This window comes from Mandrillus leucophaeus, unplaced genomic scaffold, assembly GCF_000951045.1.
Source record: "Mandrillus leucophaeus isolate KB7577 unplaced genomic scaffold, Mleu.le_1.0 Scaffold986, whole genome shotgun sequence".
Taxonomy (NCBI): domain Eukaryota; kingdom Metazoa; phylum Chordata; class Mammalia; order Primates; family Cercopithecidae; genus Mandrillus; species Mandrillus leucophaeus.
Window position 1 is genome coordinate 614,522 of NW_012110763.1, and position 18,880 is coordinate 633,401.

The 18,880-nt window shown below is 53.1% G+C and overlaps 1 protein-coding gene across 1 annotated transcript in view; it reads right to left on the reverse strand.

The window, feature by feature from the left end:
• Positions 1-272: 272 nt before the first annotated feature.
• VPS37C (vacuolar protein sorting 37 homolog C (S. cerevisiae)) overlaps positions 273-18,880 on the reverse strand; it is a 30,225-nt gene continuing 11,617 nt past the window's right edge. The window contains exons 2-5 of the mRNA XM_011971100.1: positions 8,783-8,881; positions 4,129-4,300; positions 3,256-3,338; positions 273-2,548 (exon numbers count right to left, since the gene is read on the reverse strand). Coding sequence (XP_011826490.1) covers positions 1,829-2,548; positions 3,256-3,338; positions 4,129-4,300; positions 8,783-8,875 — 1,068 coding nt within the window. The 5' untranslated portion in view covers positions 8,876-8,881 and the 3' untranslated portion in view covers positions 273-1,828. The remainder of the gene's footprint in view (positions 2,549-3,255; positions 3,339-4,128; positions 4,301-8,782; positions 8,882-18,880) is intronic.

Consider the following 18,880-nt stretch of genomic DNA (forward strand, 5'->3'; position numbering starts at 1 on the left):
ACCATTGCTCTCGGTCCAGGACAAGGCAAAACTCAGGCTCCAACAGTAAAACCGCTAAGAAGGAAAGTGGAAGAGCAGGAGAGGGAAGGTAAATGCTCCCAGGGCCAGCCCTGGGGTGAGCAGGCAGGGGAGGGCTGACATCCAGACGGATGGGGCTTTGGGGCGTGAATCACAGAGGCCCCTCCACAGAGCACGATCTGAAGGCCGCAGAAGAAATCAAGGCACCCACATGCAGCCACGTCTTCACTCAAACCCACCAACACCACACCACATGTGACTCATCAAAGTTTATTATGGCAATTAATTACACATACATACAGGCGGTCGGTCATCCAGCTCAGAAGCACTCAAACCAGTAGAGTCCATTAGTGATTTCTCTTTATAAATAACTTAGGAGAAGCAAGCACATTTGGTAAAGAACCGGCACCGCTGACCGAGCGTCACACAGATGGCACGTAGGCCGGGGAGGGGCAGGCACCAGAAGGTCAAGGTCCCTCCTTGGCCCCAGCAGCCCCGGGCCCACCAGACGCTGGGTCCTCAGGTAGTGGACATTTCAAGGCACGTACAACTTCCTAAGCAATAGCAGCTCCAGGCTCTTCCCTGAGACCTGGTTTACCTCTGGAACAACCAAGTTAACACTCATCACACCCCTTTGTCTATTGTCTTCATTCTGATTACTGAACACGCCCCAAACCCCACAGTGCAGGGGGCTGCATATTACACAGAGCCATAATCCCCACCCTTTACATTCTGAAGACAGGGAGGTGCGAAAAAACTGCCCCTATGTAGTGATGGTGTTTTTTAAAAAGCACCATTTGGGAAGTTACGTTAGGGCCTCTTTTGATGCCTTAGGATGGACACTGGGGGTGGGAGGATTCCATCAAAGGAGTCAGGGGCAGGGGAGGGAAAGGGAGGGGGCTGCTTGTGAATGAGATTCAAGGCACTAAAGGAGTGGATGGATGCATAGGCCTCGGGCAAAGTCACCCTAAAGTGGGGGGTCCCAGAGGAGAGAAGGGTGGCTGGGGAGGTGACCTGGCCCTCCACTCCTAAACGAGCCCCAATGTGACCACAATCTCCAGGGCTAGAGCTGCTCCCTTCCCTCTGGCCAGAGGACCCAAGGCAGCCCCCTGGGTTCTCCAAATAGTGCAAGCAAGGTCTGGGGACAATCTTCACGACCCCCAGCCTTCTTGCTGCGCTGGCGCTGCCGCCACTCAAACAGGACACAGGACAAGCTTGTCTGACATCAGGTACTGGAGTTAAATTATGGCTTTATAGGACTCAAACCTGTTGTTTTTCCCAACTCTGTTCTCTCTCTCCAATCCAACCCCTGCCACAGTGCGTGGGCAGGCTAGCCTTGAACGGACTGGACAGACACCAACAGCTGCATCCCTTGGCATGGGGCTCCACGTCAAATACGCCAAACCCCAGGGGAGCCGGAGGGGCTGGAGACCCGGGGCCTCCTCATCGAGATAACTCTGCACTGGGTTCAGATGGCCCTGAGCGCAGCCGCAAGTAGATGCTCATAAATGTGCGCACACGCTCACTCACACAGACACTGGCGAGAGGTGCCGGATGCCAGCCTGGCTAGCACCGCTGCAGCCAGGCACTGAAAGTAGGGGCTTCTAGGAGGACCTCTGGCCAGAAGGCCAGCAAGTGCCGTGACCAGTCACACTGCCCAGTGCCTTGTCCCTCCAAAGCCTCTGGGTGCCAACGCAAGTCCACAGGGAGCACCAACGCCACCTCCAGTTGACCCTCGAATCTCGGCGATGGCTGGGCCAAAGGTTGAGCGTGGGTGGGACTCGGGAGGGGCAGAGGGCCAGGAGTACGGCTAATACCCAGGCCAGGCAGGCCCCGGGGGCGGTGGAAACCCATAGGGAGGGGCGGGCCCGGGGGGATAAGGGGGCTGCGGGGGCAATGAGGGCTGGGGCTGGCCTGGGAAGCTGGGGAGCTGGGGCTGTATTGGGTAGGGAGGTTTTCCTCCTGTTGCAGGGTATGGAGACTGTTGAGGATAACCAGGACTGGGGGCCCTGCCTCCCGCCAAGGGGTACCCAGGCCCAGAGGTGCCAGTCGGGGTCCCAGGATAGCCCGACCGGGGTGGCGTGCTCCTCTGTGGGGACCAGGAGTAACCCACGGCACCCCTGGGTCCAGGCTGGGCTGCCGGGTAAGTGGGGCCCAGAGGCCCGCTGTAGAAGGAGGGCTGGGACACCACCGGGAAAGGGGCCGGTGGCAGGGCTCCATGGGCAGTGGGGCCCACAGGCAGGCTGGGGGACGGGCTGTAGGGCAAAGGGTAGGGAGGCATGGCTGATGGTGGCTGCGGCTGCTCTTCAACCACAGGCGGCGTTGCCTGGGGGACTGGGCGCGCCGGGGGTGGCGGGCGGGGTGGGGGCGCATCGCCGGCCAGCTCCTGGGAAGCCCTGGGCTTCCTCACCACTTCCTGGAGCTTTTCCACGCGAACCCGGCGCAGGTGGGACAGCATCCTCATGGAGGAAAAATTCTCCAGGAACGTTTCCAGGGGCACCTCGCCCTCCAGGAACTTCTCAGCCATGGCCTGGAAGACACGCCAGTGACAACAGGGGCCGGCTGGGATCAAGGTCTCTTGTTTTTCCCCAGGGTCCAAATTCAGCTACAGCCCTCCCACCTCGCGCTGCCTCAGGCACCCCCTCCTCCTCCCTGGCCGTATGCCCCTTCTCACAGTTGACAGATGGTACATGCACTGTCTCCCTCACTAGAACGTCAGTCCCTCGAGGGCGAGAACTGCCTCTGTCATGGCCACCTCTGTCCTGGCACCCTGGCATCAGGCCAGGCCCACAGTGGCCACTGCATGTATGTACTGAACACCTGGCCGAGCACTAGCCCAGGGACTGGCAGGGCCTGGAAGCTTCTTCTACCCAAAGTGGACAGCACCAGTTTGCCCACAGAGGCTGAAGAGGTGGCCCGGACGGAAGCGAGAAGTAAGGAGAGCAGAGTAGGGGGCTGGCCTCAGCCCCTGGGGGCCTCCTGCTGTGCTGCCCTCTCATCCAGGGCTGCAAGCTGCCCTTGTCCACTATCACTCGTTTCTGCTTCAGCTAGGGGGACTGAGTTCCTGTTATTTGTACCCAAAAGGCCTCCCCAGGACTAAAGATGTCCTTCACCTCTGCCATCTACAAACGTTCCTTTGTCCCATGCTTTGCAGACATCTGCTCCTCCTTCCAAGGGCCCCTGCTGCAGAGACTGACACCCCGTCGAGGGAAGGGGGGTGTCGCCTCGCCCTCTCACCTCAGACTCTTCTTCAATCTTCATGCCTTCCACCTGCAGAAGGTCTAACAAGGTCCCTGGCTGCAGTGCTGAAGAAAATTTCTCTGGAAGGGAGGAGGGAGGGCAGAACGACTGGCATTTGAAAAGTGCTTCCTGATTTGGTGTTAAAGGCACTTAGCATGCCCTCTGTGTGCATCCAGGCCCAGCCACCACCCCAGGGTCCACCAAAGGGTCCTTTCGGGTGGGCTTGATGGGCACTTTTGGTCCAGTTCCTTAGACTACTTTTCTGAGCAGAGAAGGGCCCGACTGAACCCAGCCTCGACCTTGGCCAAGCCTCCCCTGTACCATCCTGGGAAGGGAAACGACTCGGGCTTCAGAGCCCGACCGACCCGGTTCTGCCTGCCAGCCAGGGGAGTCACCTAACCTGAGCGTCAAGCTGTCTCACCATCAGGAGGAGGACTGCCCTCCCACCTTCAAACGTGACAGGTCCTGGGACACAAAGAGCCCAGAGCAGCTCAGGAGCAGCTCAGCAAAGCACAGAAGTCGAGCTGCCAGAGGTAACAGCGGCAGCAAAGGATGCAGGCTGTCTGGATTCAAATCCCATCTTCACCTGTTTCTAAGCTGGGTGACCGTAGCCAAGTTCTTGAATCTCTCTGAGCCTCATTTTTCTTACCTACAAAACGGAGTAACAACAGTACCCACCCTTCTACGGCTGTTGTCAAAAACTGTACATAAACCACTTAGCACAGGGCTGGGAACACGGTGGGCCTCAGTAGCTATGGGCCTTGCCCATCCTGCGGAGGGGACAGGGAATCCATCCTTCATGCTGTTCCAGCTGCTCAGCCCCATCCAACCCTGAATGGGGACCCTGAGTTCACAGAGGAGCCACCCTACCCAGCTTTGCCTTCTGCTCCTGGCACCGCTCCACAAGCTTCCGGAGCTCCTGGTATTTATCTGAGAGGTTTGAGCGGCTGATCTCCAGGGGGCCCTGGAACTCCAAGTTCTGCTCCGCCAGGCTCCGGTTGGTGGCCAGTGCCATCTCCCGTTCCAGCTGCAGGTCCTGGACCTAAAAGGACAGGACAACAGAACCTAAGGAAAACATCCATCACCCTGAACCTCCTGGCAGCCTGGGTCAGGGCCTTCGGGGCACATCCTCACCTTGGGGTGGAGAGGCTCATCCGTGGGCGATACTCAGCCCTCAACTAGTCAGACAAAGCCAGGTTCAAACCCTGAACGAAGTACTCTGCACCTCACTTAATCTTTTAACCCACAGCCACGAGGTGGAGACGCATGGGAACCTGGAGCTAAAGGTGAAAAGCTCGCCCAAGGCCACGTGACTGATATCCACAATGGAGTATGCAGAGCCCCAAGGAGGGGCTGGACCAATTTACATGAGAAAATCAGAGGCTTTCTGGGAAGGGACCAAAAGTCCCAATTACTTATCCCCAAGCTTCAGAGTGAAGAGACCTACCATGGTGGACTCAGGTGGCCCTGACCAGATGCACAGGCAAGACATGCAATGAGGCCCCAAATAAAGTTATTGTGAGGGGTGAGAGAGCCAGGGCCCTGGACCAGACCATGCCACTGACTTAGGAGAGACCTGGACCTGCCTCCTACGCGGCACATGTGTCCTGCAGAGAAGCTGCACAGATGAGCCAGAGGGGCCACCCTGGACATTCCCTGCTGCAAACACTTCCCCAAGCCAAGTGGCACACTACTCCTCTGCCAGCTCTTCGTCACTGCCAGCCAGTGAGGCAGAAGCCAAGGCACCCTTCCCAGCTGCTGTGATCTCATGCCCCATGAATCCACCAAAGAGTCCTCTCCTGAGAGGAGGGCTGAGGAGCCAGACCCGCACGCTGAGCCAGCGGTGACAGTACACTGACAGCAGCATGGGGCACCAGAAGACAGGCCTCGGCACCTGTCACAGGGTGCAGGGAACAGCTCAGCAAGACCGACTCTGAGTCACGCCCTCACTGTGCAGCTTCTCCACCATGGTCAGCGTGTGACAGACCAAGCCGGACTGACTCATGCCCCACCAGACATAGGAAGCCCGTGGGCATTCCGAAAGAGGAGGCTTCAGGGAAAGGCTGCCCCTCCTGCTGTCCCAGCTACAGGGGCCTAGGCCCTGCACTCTGGGGCAGGCCCATAGCCTCTTCTTTGTGCTCCAGATTGGAAAGAGGAATGCCACAGCTCCCTGCCCTTCCTGAGCCCTCCAGACGAAGCTGCCATGGTTCAGGGATTGTAGGGCCCAGGGGTCTATCCAGCCTAGAGCCCACGCTACTGCCTTCTAGAGACATGGTCTCATTCTGTCGTCTGGAGTGCAGTGGCATGACCATAGGTCACTGCAGCCTCGAACTCCTGAGCTCAAGCAATCTTTCAGCCTCAGCCCTTCCAGTAGCTGGGACTACAGGCACGTACCACCACGCCTAAGTTCTTTCATTTTCTGTAGAGATGGGGTTTCCCTATGTTGCCCAGGCTGGCCTCAAGCAATCCCCCCATCTCATCATTCCAATAGCTGGGATTACAGGCAGTAACCACCATATGTGACTCTCAATCTAATTTTTATTAGCCATGGAAACTTTATTTACATGGCTGACCCAGAGTGAAAGGCCTAAAGCCCTCCTGCTCACCCATCCCTTGCAGGGCCCCATGGATCCTCTGGCCTTCCTATACGTCCACTGCCTTTTCGTTGCGTCTAAACCAACAAATCTACGCTGTATCATTTTCCCCTAAATCTTGCCCTACTTATTTCTGCTCCCGGTCCCCACAGCCTTCTGACATCTTTCTCCATGAAGTGGGTCAATGGGTAGAAACATACAGTTAGAAGAAATAAGTTCCAATGTTCAACAGCAGAGTAGGGTAACTATGGTCAGCAACAATGCATAGTATATTTCAAAGTAGCAAGAAGCATAAAATGTTCCCAACACACAGAAGCCACAAATACTCAAGGTGATGGAGACCCCAAATGCCCTGACCTTATGATTACACATTCTTTTTTTTTTTTTTTTGGACAGAGCTTCGCTCTGTTGCCCAGGCTGGAGTACAATGGCACAGTCTCGGCTCACTGCAACCTCTGCCTCCTGGGTTCAAGCGATTCTCCTGCCTCAGCCTTCCTTGTAGCTGGGACTACAGGCATGTGCCACCATGCCCAGCTAATTTCTGTATTTTTAGTAGAGATGGGGTTTCACCGTGTTGGCTAGGCTGCTCTCGAACTCCTGACCTCAGGTGATCCACCCACCTCAGCCTCCCAAAGTGCTGGGATTACAGGCGTGAGCCACTGCGCCCAGCCTGATCATCACACATTCTATGCATGCAACAAAGACTCGGATCTACCCCATAAATATGCAAAATATGCATCAATCTTAAAAATTGCATATTGATGCATATTAGAGGTTCAGTGTGAAGTCCTCCCAGTTACTGAAAAGAGGTAAGACTAAAAATAGGTAAATAAAAGCTGTTTTCACATGTTTTGCTGCTTCTGAATTCAATCTGTCCTAGTATATTACTTTGGTGGAAATAAGCAGGAAGAATCTATACTCATACAGATACATAGCTAGAAAAGGAAGGAGTCGCTACTAACCTTTATAGATAATTATCAATTTTCTTTGAATCTACAGCAAAACTCCACAAGAAGTATCTAAGTTCTTAAAAGTTGCTATGTAAAATTTAAAAATTAGCCAGGTGTGGTGGTGTGCACCCGTAGTCCCAGCTACTTGGGAGGCTGAGGTGGGAGGGCTGTTTGAGTTCAGGAGGTCGAGGCTGCTGTGAGCCATGATGGTGCCACTGCACTCCAGCCTGGGCAACAAAGTAAGACCCTGCCTAAAAAAATAAAAATTTTAAAAAATTGCAAAGTGGGAGATAAAACCATTCTGACTAACTATCCTTACTAAGCTACAGTGTTTCCTTTCTACATCTGGCCCCCCCTCCAAAGCAGCTCCCCTCCACACCCTCCTCCATGCACACTCTTCTACATGGAGAGCCCCTGCCACCTCCCTTCTCTCCAAGCCGCGTCCATGCCCCAAACTAAGAGAGAGCTCCTGTCTCTTCTCACAAACCCACAGTGACTCAATTACTGTCTTACAGCCCACGATAAAAAAGTTTGCCAGTGGTCTGAAGTCTAAGTGGCTTGTCCTGCTTCATTTCCACCTGATCCACGAGTGTTTTTTTCCCTCAGAGAGTTCAGATCGATGGGACAGGTGTGGCTGCACACCACAAAATTCAAATGCCTTCTGCCCAAGAGGTCGCTTCTGCTCACATTTCCCATGATTCTCTGCTTTGTCACGATTCTGTCCGCCTGCTCAGCTCTGCACACTCTAGAGGCAGGCCTTGGGCTTCCCATGGCACCACGCTCACAGTGCTTCATATATGACAAAGGAATGCAGGCAGAGCCGCACTGTGCCTAGCACCAGGCCAGGCAGGAGCAATGCCCTGGCAGAGCTCACAGCCTCACAGGCCATTTGAGTCGGCCCTGGGGCTTCGACAAGCAAGCTTTGCTCCACATCCTTGCTGAGGACTGAAAAAGCCCTAGGGTGGCAGGATGTGCCCCATGGTGTCCACCTCTCCTCACAATCTGCCCACCAGGAGGTCTTTTCAACCCAATGCTCAGTCACCTCCATCCCAGTGAAGATTCCTCACTTAGGAAGCAGAGCAGGCAGCAGGCAGCAAGAGTGCAAGCCAGAACAGGAGCAGGGGACTCACTGGCCTCGCGCCCCGCCATGGCATGGAAGTGCAGAGACACTGGATGGGGGAGCGTCATTATTTCTTTCAAAATACTACATGTTCACAGAAGAGATGCACCATACCTGCTCATCCGTGCAAGCAAACATGTACTCCAAATACAAATCAAATGAGCTGGCATGACTTGCATTCGTGTCTCTCCCTCACATTAGGGACAGAAGTGGGAGCTTCCAGAACAACGGATGAGCTGCAGTCACTCAATGTGTGACCGTGGGTATTTCTGGCTGTGTGGCCTGACCTCTCCCATCTCGCAGGGGACATCCCAGGGTCACAGGAGACACTAGGGGCAGGGAACATCTTTCATTAAGTGTAAATCTCTGCACAGGCAGGATTCTGTTTGTTTCCACAGGGACTCTGTGATTAAGAGCGAGAGGATTAGGGAGGAGTTAAGAGGAGAAACAGGATCCAATGGGAGATGAGCCAGATCTCAGCCCGAGAATGGCTCCTAGAAGCCTAGAGTCACCTGGAGACATGGGATCGCACAAGGCTCTTGGGGAAAAGTGGGTACAAAACCATGCCAGTGCTTTGAGGAGCTGCCTCCAGATCTGGGCTGGAACGACAGTGTGGGGACTCCTGGGGCATCCGGGTCCTGGGAAGGCACCAGGAGGCGTGGACTCCCCAGCACTGCCAAGAACTCCCAGGAACTGGTCTGAAGCCTCAGGGATTCCTCTGAGTCCAAACCAGGATGAAGTTCACAGAAAAGGGGGATGAATTTGGCCAAAACTTCCAATAAGCCAGCATCCTTCACAAATGCCTCTTAACAAGCCTCATCTGCTGGCCTCTGTCGGGCCCCATACCAGCCTCCTTCTACCTCAGGGGACTCCAGGGCCAGCTGGTCAATCGCCTCCGAGTCATTCTGCAACTCCTCCAGCTCCTGCAGGGTCTTATCCTTCAGCGTCTCCATCCTTCCCTGTGAACACAGCGACACCAAAGTAACGAACGGGCAGCCCAACAGGAAGGGACCCCCGAGCCTGTACATATGATTGATTAAAAACAAACCGGAGTTTTCCTGCGATAATACCACTCCACTGGGAGGCTCGAGGAGGGGCAGAGATCTCTGAGAGCACGTTCCTGCGGCTCAGCCCACCCCCTCCCCAGGGAGACCAAGGAGCTGCTCCCTCCACCCTCTCCTGAGCAACAGGATATGTGAAAGTACTTGCAGCCAGAAGCAAAACCACAATCCTCGGGTGCTAGATGGAGCTCCCCAAGGAGCAGAGAGGAAAAGGCAGGAGGAGAGGGCCAGGCAGCAGGGACAGAGACTAAGTCTGGCCCAAGGCTGCCTGCAAGCACTGATGCCATCATGTCCTCTGGTAGGTGTCTATTTCTGTCTGAACCAAAAATACACCAAGCTCCTCACATGGGGGCTTTGCTGGCTTCGACATCACCGCTTCAACTATGTCACTGCTTGTTACATTTAGTACTCCAGAAACCTCAGGTTTCCCTCCAGAATTCCCCTCAACTGCAGCCCTCTCCATGTGTCACCAAAATGGACTGTCATATGCGCATCCTCATAGGAGCAGGAAAAAAAAAAATCAGCCAGTTGGCCTCGCAGGCAATCAGGAAGGAAGGAAATTGACTGACCTAAAGAGGACATCTGCTTTGACGGACAGCTGGTGTCAGCGGCCCTCTCCATCACTCTGCCTAGAGGGCTATCGATTGTCTGTGTGGTAGATGGGTCACAGCCAGGCCCAGGAGGGAACCCCAGGGACTGAAGACAGGAAGCACAAATACACCCAGCACCTGCTTCCTTTCTGCTGACAGGGTCCTCCATTTTCTCTGGTATCTTTTCCAGAGGTGCATTCCATAGCTTTTTTTTTTTGCTTTTTTTTTTTTTAGACATGGTCTTGCTCTGTTGCCTAGGCTGGAGAGCAATGACACAAACAGGGCTCACTGCAGCCTTGATTTCCTGGGCTCAGATGATCCTCCCACCTCAACCTCCTGATAATTGGCACTATAGGCGTGCGTTACCACCTCCAGCTAAGTTTTACATTTTTTGTAGAGACAGGGTCTCACTAGTTTGCCCAGGCTGGTCTCGAACTACTGGGCTCAAACGATTCTCCTGCCTTGGCCTCCCAAAGCGCTGGGATTACAGGTGTGCGCCACCATGTCCGGCTCCATAGCTTTCACGTTGGTTTTTCTCATTATAAAGGTTATGTTAGTTTTCAAAAGATTCCAGCACTACAGAAATCTAGGGTCCTCCACAGCCCACCTGCACCAAGACTCAGCTAGGGTGAGCCAAGGCTGACAACCCAGCTGAGAAGGCGTTCTAGAATCAAAGACCAAGGTTACAGCTGTGTGGTCAGATGCAACCTTCTCCAGGCCTCAGTTTCCCCATTCGCAGCAGGAAGGGAATGACATCTCCTAGGGCCATCAGAAAGATAAAAGGAGGACTGAGAAACGACACATGTTCCCATGTACCAGGAAGTCCCAGTGCACTCCTCAGGGGACCCCCCACCCGCTCAAGGGTGCCCTGGTTTAAACAACAAATCATATGGCCACTGATAAAGAGCTACCCATACAGGGACGTGACCAGTGTTTGCTATGTCCTGAGGGTTAAAAGTGGCCCCAACCTCTAAGCAGGGATTGCCAAACTTCAGTGTGCACCTGAATGCCGGGAAAGCTCACTGAGGATACAGGTGGCCGGCCCCTCCCACAGAGCTTTGCATCAGTAGGTCAGGGCAGGGTCCAGAAATCTGGAATTCCTCCTGGAGAGACTGACACAGTTGGTCCAGGGCCAGATTTTGGGAAGATAACAGCTCCATGCCAGTCATATCACAGTGGAGATCCCTGGTTTCTGAGCAAGGACAACGTCAGTTTTCCCTGTGCTGTTCTCCCCTAACAAGGAGAGGTAGCAGCCAGCCATGTCATATGCAGACAGGGTATCAGAAAGGTTAGAGTCACAGCCAGCAAACGGCAGAGCCAAAATTCAAACCTGCATTCTGTCCACACATCACCTTACTGCTCCAAAACCCTTGGTCTAAAAGCCCCAGAGCCAGGTCAGACATGGTGGCTCACACCTGTAATCTCAACACTTTGGGAGATCAAGATGGAAGGCTCATTTGTGGCCACGAGTTCAAGACCAGCCTAGGCAATATAGCATCTGATTGTAAAAATTGTAAAATGAAATAAAATAATGAAAATAAGTTAAAGCTGGGCCAGGCGCAGTGGCTTATGCCTGTAATCCCAGCACTTTGGGAGGCCGAGGTAGGCAGATCGCCTAAGGTCAGGAGTTCGCGACCAGCCTGGCCAACATGGTGAAACCCTGTCTCTACTAAAAATACAAAATCAGCCTGGCGTGGTGGCGCATGCCTAAATCCCAGTTACTCAGGAGGCTGAGGCAGGAGAATCACTTGAACCCGGGAGGCAGAGGTTACAGTGAGCAGAGATCATGCCACTGCACTCCAGCCTGGGCAACTGAGAGAGACTCGGTCTCAAAAAAAAAGAAGAAAAAAAAAAGAAGTAAAAGCTGGCAGTGGAGCAGTGGAAGAGCAGCCTGCAGTTGGCCTGGGCTGGAGCAGAACTCTGTGGGGAACACTGGCAGCACCCTCCAAATCCAAACCCAAATGAACTGGCCACAAACAGGAGATACCGAAACACATCAGGGGCGCAGGCCCCAGCCAGCCAGAGACAGCTCGAGTCCAGGCCCTGCCCCTCGCACAGGTGGAACCTCCCTGAGCCTTGAGTTCTTCACCAGTAAAATGAGACTCACAGCAGCACCTCCCTCACAGGGCGGGTACGAGGTTCAGTGGAATAGCACAGGCAAAGTGCTGGCTCGGTGCCAGGCCTGGAACAGGACTTGCCGGGCCACAGCAGCTGCACCCACACCGGCTCCACCCCAGGGGAGGCCCGCCACCAAGCATCTGCTCACTCCGCAGTCAGGGCACAGCACCACTGGTGCAGCCAAGTGGAGGACGGAAGCTCTGTCGCGGGCAGCTGGCCGACCACACACACACAGCACAGTCAGCACCACCATCTGTCCAGCAGGTTCAGGACTCAGTCTCATACTCGGAGGTCTCACGTGTGGGGAGGCCCCGAGAAGAGCCGAGATTCCCTGGGACGGGCACCAACTCCCCCGCCCAGCTGCTTACCATGGGAGGTGCCACCAGATGTTCAACAAGTATCACATTTAATAAGGTAACACAGCCTCCAACAACACAAACTTTTTGGTCTCAGGAACCCTTTTCGCTCCCAATGTTATGGAGGACGCCAAAGAGTTTTGTTTATGTGGATTACAGCTATCGGTATTTACCATGTTAGAAATTAAAAGTGGAAGAAAAGATTTTTGAAACCGGGTCTCGCTCTATCGCTCAGGCTAGAGTGCAATGGCGTGATCTCAGCTCACTTCGGCCTCACATCTCCCAGATTCAAGCAATCCTCCCACCTCAGCCTCCTGAGTAACCGGGACTAGCAGGCATGTGCCACCACACACCCAGCTAATTTATTTTTTTAATTTTTTGTAAAGATGAGGTCTCACTATTTGATCCAGGCTGGTCTCAAACTCCTGTACTGAAGTAATCCTCCTGCCTTGGTCTCCCAAAGTGCTGGGATAACAGGTGTGAGCCACCACACCCAGCCGAGAAATTTTTAAAACACAAGAATACACAAACAACGCCTTCCATTAGCTCCCTGAATGACAACATGATCATGGGCCACGCAGCCTCTGAAAACTGCACTGTATACTCATGCAAGAAAAGAGGGTGACGAAAGAAAGTCATGTCTCAGAATGATGATGAAAACCACTCTAACCTCACGGATGGCCTGAAAGGGTTTTTGGAAACCTCCAGGAGTCCCCCTGAAACACATTTTGAGAGCCACTGGTCTAGAGGTTAAGAGATGAGACTCTGGAGCCGAACTGCCTCAGTATGAACCCAGGTCTGCCACTTACTAGCTGTGCCATCGAACCCGTTTGTGCCTCAGTTTCTCAATCTGTAAAACAGAGCAGTGTGAGGAACATGATAAGCACCACTAAGCATTTGCTGCTATGAGGACACCGGCAACCGTCTTACACAGTGGGCGTCAATATCACCCCAACCTCACAGGGGAGGCTGACAGAGGTGACGTTACTTGCCCAAGGTCATGCAGTTTGGAATGGCAATGTCTTTACTGGTCCAGGAATTCTCAACATGTGCCTCTTTTTAGAGTCCTTGAGTCCTAAGTCCTCCTCCAGACCTAGAACTGCAGAATCTCCAGTATTCTTTTTTTTTTTTTTTTAACGGAGTCTTGTTCTGTCGCCCAGGCTGGAGTGCAGTGGTGCAATCTCAGCTCACTGCAACCTCTACCTCCCGGGTTCAAGCGATTCTCCTGCCTTAGCCTCTTGAGTAGCTGGAATTACAGATGCCTGACACCAGCCTGGCTAATTTTTGTATTTTTAGTAGAGATGGGGGTTTCACCATGTTGGCCAGGCTGGTCTTGAACTCCTGACCTCAAGTGATCCACCTGCCTCAGTCTCCCAAAGTGCTGGGATTATACGTGTGAGCCACTGCGCCCGGCTTTTTTTTTTTTTTTTTTTGAGACGGAATTTCACTCTTGTTGCCCAGGCTGGAGTGCAACGGTGCAATCTTGGCTCACTGCAACCTCCACTTCCCGGGTTCAAGTGATTCTCCAACCTCAGCTTCCCCAGTAGCTGGGATTACAGGCATGTGCCACCACGCCCACCTAATTTTGTATTTTTAGTAGAGACAGGGTTTCTCCATGTTGATCAGGCTGATCTTGAACTCCCAACCTCAAGTGATCCACCTGCCTCAGCCTCCCAAACTGCTGGGATTACAGGTGTGAGCCACCGCGCCTGGCTGATTCTTAATTTTTAATGAAGTTTTCATTTTAACTAGGCTACCCGGGTCTGATGAGTTTGGCATCTATTATCTTATTTTCCCCTTTCCCCACCACTCTGGGGGAACTCAGGTGGATGCAACCCCATCTGACAGAGGAAAAGCAAAGACCCCAGGGGAGGAAGGGCCTTGTCACCCAGTCACAGCAGAGGCAGGAGGAGAACACAGGCAGTGCTGTTTCTACAGAGTGAGTCCCCGCCCAGGACCCCAAGGGCACTTCCTAAGACTGGGCTCTGTGTGGACACAGCGCGACAGGTGACACCCAGGTGCACAAGACAGGAGTCTTCATGCTGGGATTTAGGCTTCAGATTTGTAGTGATGTGACAATGCACGTTACAGAGGGAGGCAGCGTCACACACTGTCAAGACCAAGGGGCTGAACGTCACGGCCACGGCTCATGAGAAGAGTGCCCAAGCTCTGGCCAGCTCCGCAGGGGAGAGTCACGTGAAAACAGTGCCTGCCACAATGTCAGGCTTCTAACAGGCCAGGAGTCCCCCCTACACGGAGGCTGAGTCTGGGAAAGGGACTGGGGGCCTCCACCAAGCTGGTACCTCCTCTGCTCGTGGGGCTCCCATTTCAGAAGGCACTGCCGGCATGTGCCAGACAAACATGTCCCAAACGAGGAGTGCTCAGAACCCTATCACCAACTTTGCCAAATAGCTGGAGGCCAGATGTTCTTTTTGGGACTCAATTTTCCTTATCTGTAAAATGGGCAAACAAACCCTTACATGGCTCTGTTCTTCTGAAATCAAAGCCCTCTGCACTATCACACTGGTCTTTAATTGAAACAATAAAGAGATAAAGCCCTGTGGAAACTCCACATCCTCCCCAGTACGTAAAGCCGGCATGAGCTGAAGTGCTCCCTATTTCACAGATCAAATGAATTCCAGAAAGACGCAGGAAGGATACTACCCCTGTGTGGGTGTTTCCATTTCACCAACATCTTTGCCCCACCTGCTCGGCCTATCAGAGGGCTGTGATGAGGATAAGGTGTTTAGCCATAAGGCCCGAGATCCAGAGATTAGGAGACCATGCAAGCACGCTGATTATCCCGTCCCTCCCTGTTCTGCCTCCAGGTTGGGGAGGCCCACCTCACTGCCCTCACACAGCATCTCAGGCTGGGCTGGCAAGTACCACCTTGTGGGGTTTACTGCAGCATCACCCACCCCCGGAAATTACGGGTCCCTTTCTCTCACCAGTGCCACAGCCATCACCCGCTCCTCAGAGCCACCAGTGAGGCTGGAAGCAGCAAGGCACTTCCCCGAGTCCCTAATACAGAGAAGGAAGAACAGGAAACTCTTTTGCCCACATCCCACAGAGCTACCAACTAAGAAGGTGCCCCTGAAGCCTGGCCATCCACTGCTGGTGGCATCTGACTCCATCACCCAACGCGGGGGCAAGTCCAAAATAACACTTCTCGGAGTGACCCCAGCCACCGCAGATGTCTCAAAGTAGAGAACTTGGGGGTTCCTAAGATATCCTTCAGAGACCCGGAGTCCTTGCGCTTTTGCTTCTGGAGGGTATGACGAGTCCAACTACCTGGGCCCCTCAGTACCAGGGCCCTGGCCCAGAGCCCCTCCCACTGCCAAGATGCCCGGGAGGATGTGGCACTGCTCTGGTGACCTCCGGGGTTTGCTACGCAGGAGTGGGGAGTTGTTGAGGGTGAGAATAAATCGACCCCTTGAAGACAAGAATGTCTCACTCATCTTCATCAACCCAAGCCCAGCAGACTGGCTCTCAGATAGCTCACAATAACGTTTGCTCAAAAAGTGATGGAGACAGGAAGGAGAGAACGAGTCAGTGAAGACATGGGGACATAGAACGGGGCCTTCTTCCCCTCACCCCCCCTGCTCCCATTTCTCCACTCCCTTACTGAATCAATACTTATGAAGCAATTGCATTGCCAAGAACACTGGGAGACCCGCATCAAGGGAGGAAGGATAAATGGGGTAAGCAGGATATGAGCAAATATTTGTGGGGTTCTTACTATGAGCCAGACATGGCATTCACAGGTAAGAGCTGATCCTAACTCTCAAGTAACTCAGTTTCATTTTAAAAAGCCAAAAATACTCACAATAATTTATCATGAATATAGGTGAGAGTGGCATAACAGAGGCAGAGACCAACGGACTAAGGAGGAGAGATAGGCCACTCTGTGGGCCTGGAAAGCTTGGCCACAGGGGTCTGCGCGTGCCAGCCCAGGTGGAGCCACTGCAGATCCAAGTGGCTGGCAGGGGAGAAGGAGGGAGGGCTGCGGGGCAGGCGGCTGCACAGCTTCACAGGTACAGCAGAAAACACCTTTTCTGGAGCGATATCATCAACTCGAAAGTGATCTGGCTGGGAGGGAACAAGGTGAGAAAGCTATGCGTGAGCCAGTCTGCGTTCCTTGCACAGAGAAGAGGAATAGTGCCCCTGGTTCTTCACTAACAGCGCCTGAGAAGGAAGAACACTTGCTTTTGTTTTTTCCTTTTGCTTTTTAAAGTTGTCTCTCTGCAGTTTTCACCCCCACCAAAGGTCCCAAACCCAGTGGCCTGCAAGGGCCAGGCCGGCAACAGGAGGCCAAGCGCCAGGCAGGGAGTGTGTCTGGCTAGAAAGCTGCCCTGCTGATTTCAGGCCCCTCCTGCAACCTTGCCAGCTTTCCCAGACCCTTCCGCTCTCCAAAGGGAAGCCAGAAATCTACATCTAGGTGCATCTTCCCATTTTTAAATTTCAGCTCAAAGTTGTGAGAAACTCTGAGTGGGCCACTAAAACCCACTGGCTGCTGTGTGTGACCTGAATTGACGCCATATCCTCTATGGGAGACAAGTGCAAGGGTATACAGATCACAGAAAAGGGAGTGGGGCAGAGGGGAGAGGTGACAAAGACATCCCACGGGAGTCCTGGAGCCCCACCGTTTGCCACAATGCACTGAAAGGAGGTTGGGGTGGGGACACAGGCTGAACGCGCTGGAGCTTTGCTATCAGAACCAAGGAAGCAGCATTTCTGGGTGCAGCCGGACCAGCCATCTGGCACCTGTTGCTTTGATCTCTGGTCTCAACTTCTTTCCATTACTTTTTATCTTGACTAAATCGATCCCACAGGTCTTGAGCACAGGGTACACGATCTGGTAAAAGATAGCGCAGGGCCGGTGGATCTACGCCAAAGGCAGGGCCATGTCCCCAGCAGGGGAGGCCACAGAACTTCCTAACAGACAAGGAAGGGGGACTCTGGGGTGGGGGTTCAAACTTGGGGCAGCCTTCCAGATCTGTTCTTATCGGAAAAAAAAAGTCATGCACTGATGGTTTTGTTTAATGAGCTAATCAGCTCAAAAACAAATCGTTTCCACTGATCAGAGATCCTCTCCAAGGATAACCTTCAAAAAAAAAAAAAAAAGCTGAACTGTAAAATGCAGCATTTTCTAGACAGTGAGGGCACTGAGATCAGTGTAGGATGCCAGTCCCAGAGACAACTTGCACTGCCCTCACCCCTTGCCCCTAAGTGGTTCATGCCAAGTCTGCCCCCAAATTCTGTGTCTGCACAGAATTCTGTCCTGTGCAGCAAGGAATTTGAAAACAGATGCCTTGAGTTTGTGCTTTGGCTCCACAGCTCTCTAACTGTGTGGCTGTCATCAAGTCTTTTAACCTGGGTTTCCTTAATGGGGCACCATGGTGATAATCCCACCTTAGGGGTTGCTGTGTGGCTCAGAGAAGCAAACAGCCCAAAAAGAGCTTTGGAAACTCCTGAGCACTGAACAAATATAAATTACTCCACCTCCTGGGGTTACTCCTGCAACCCCTGGGCTGCAATCTTGTGTCAAGTGAAATGGCTGCTGACATTGGGCAGGGGGGTTCCAACCTCCGCTGGCTCCAGCACCCAGGAGCTGAAGCACAGCTCCCACCACTCCCCTCGCCTTACCAGACAACACTTACTTGTCAGTGACCTCAAGCCCGAAATCACACTGCAAGGACGGCTGTGATATCCCCTGGTTTCTTACAATTCCCCACATCCACCTATGGCACCAGAAAAAGCTATTACCTGCAAAGTCCAATCTGCACGTGTTAAAAAGGAACTGGACCCATCTTACCCCGTATGTCAGAAACACCTGCTGTTGCCTTAGAAACCTTCCTAATTGTGCTACTGAATGAGGAAATACTTGTGGGCCTGATCTAGTTTTCTTTTCCCAGAATGATTCCAGCTGTGTATCCAAGTGCCAGACTGTTTTGTTTCCTGACTTCCCACAGGAAGTTAAAAAAAAAAAAAAAAAAATCAAATCATCAAGTTCTTCTCACTGGTCCCAAAGCAGCACTGAACTGACCTTCCCACAACTGGAAAAGTTACGTGTAAACCATGGAGAGAGAGGCGTTTTTAGTTTTCTTTTTTTAAGAGATGAAGGCCTCACTCTGTCACTCTGTTGCCCAGGCTGGAGTGCAGGGGCGCAACATGAGCTCACTTCACAGCCTCAAACTCATGGGCTCAAGCAATCCACCTCACCTCCCAAGTAGCTGGGAGTCCAGGCCTGTGCCACTGCCCCCACCTGTTTTTCATCCTTTCTAAGGAACTGCTGGGGTTGGGGCTGGGGTGGGGTTGGAGATTCCTCCCACCCACCAGGGACAAATAGTTCAGACGACGTGAAGAGGGGCTGGACGCGGTGGCTCAAGCCTGTAATCTCAGCACTTTGGGAGGCCAAGGCAGGCGGACCACAAGGTCAGGAGATCAAGACCATCCTGGCTAACACGGTGAAACCTCGTCTCTACTAAAAATACAAAAAAATTAGCCAGGCGAGGAGGCGGGCGCCTGGAGTCCCAGCTACTCGGGAGGCTGAGGCAGGAGAATGGCGTGAACCCAGGAGGCGGAGCCTGCAGTGAGCCGAGATCTCGCCACTGCACTCCAGCCTGGGCGACAGAGCGAGACTTTGTCTTAAAAAAGAAAAAAGAAAAAAAAAGACTACGTGAAGAGGTTTTAGAGACGAAAACTCCTGGATTTCAATCCCATCCTGACCCTTCACTAGCTCTATCACCATAGGCACATTATTCGGCCTTTCTCATTCTGTTTCTCATTTGTAAAATGGGGCTAATACTACCAACACCATGGGATTGTAAGGA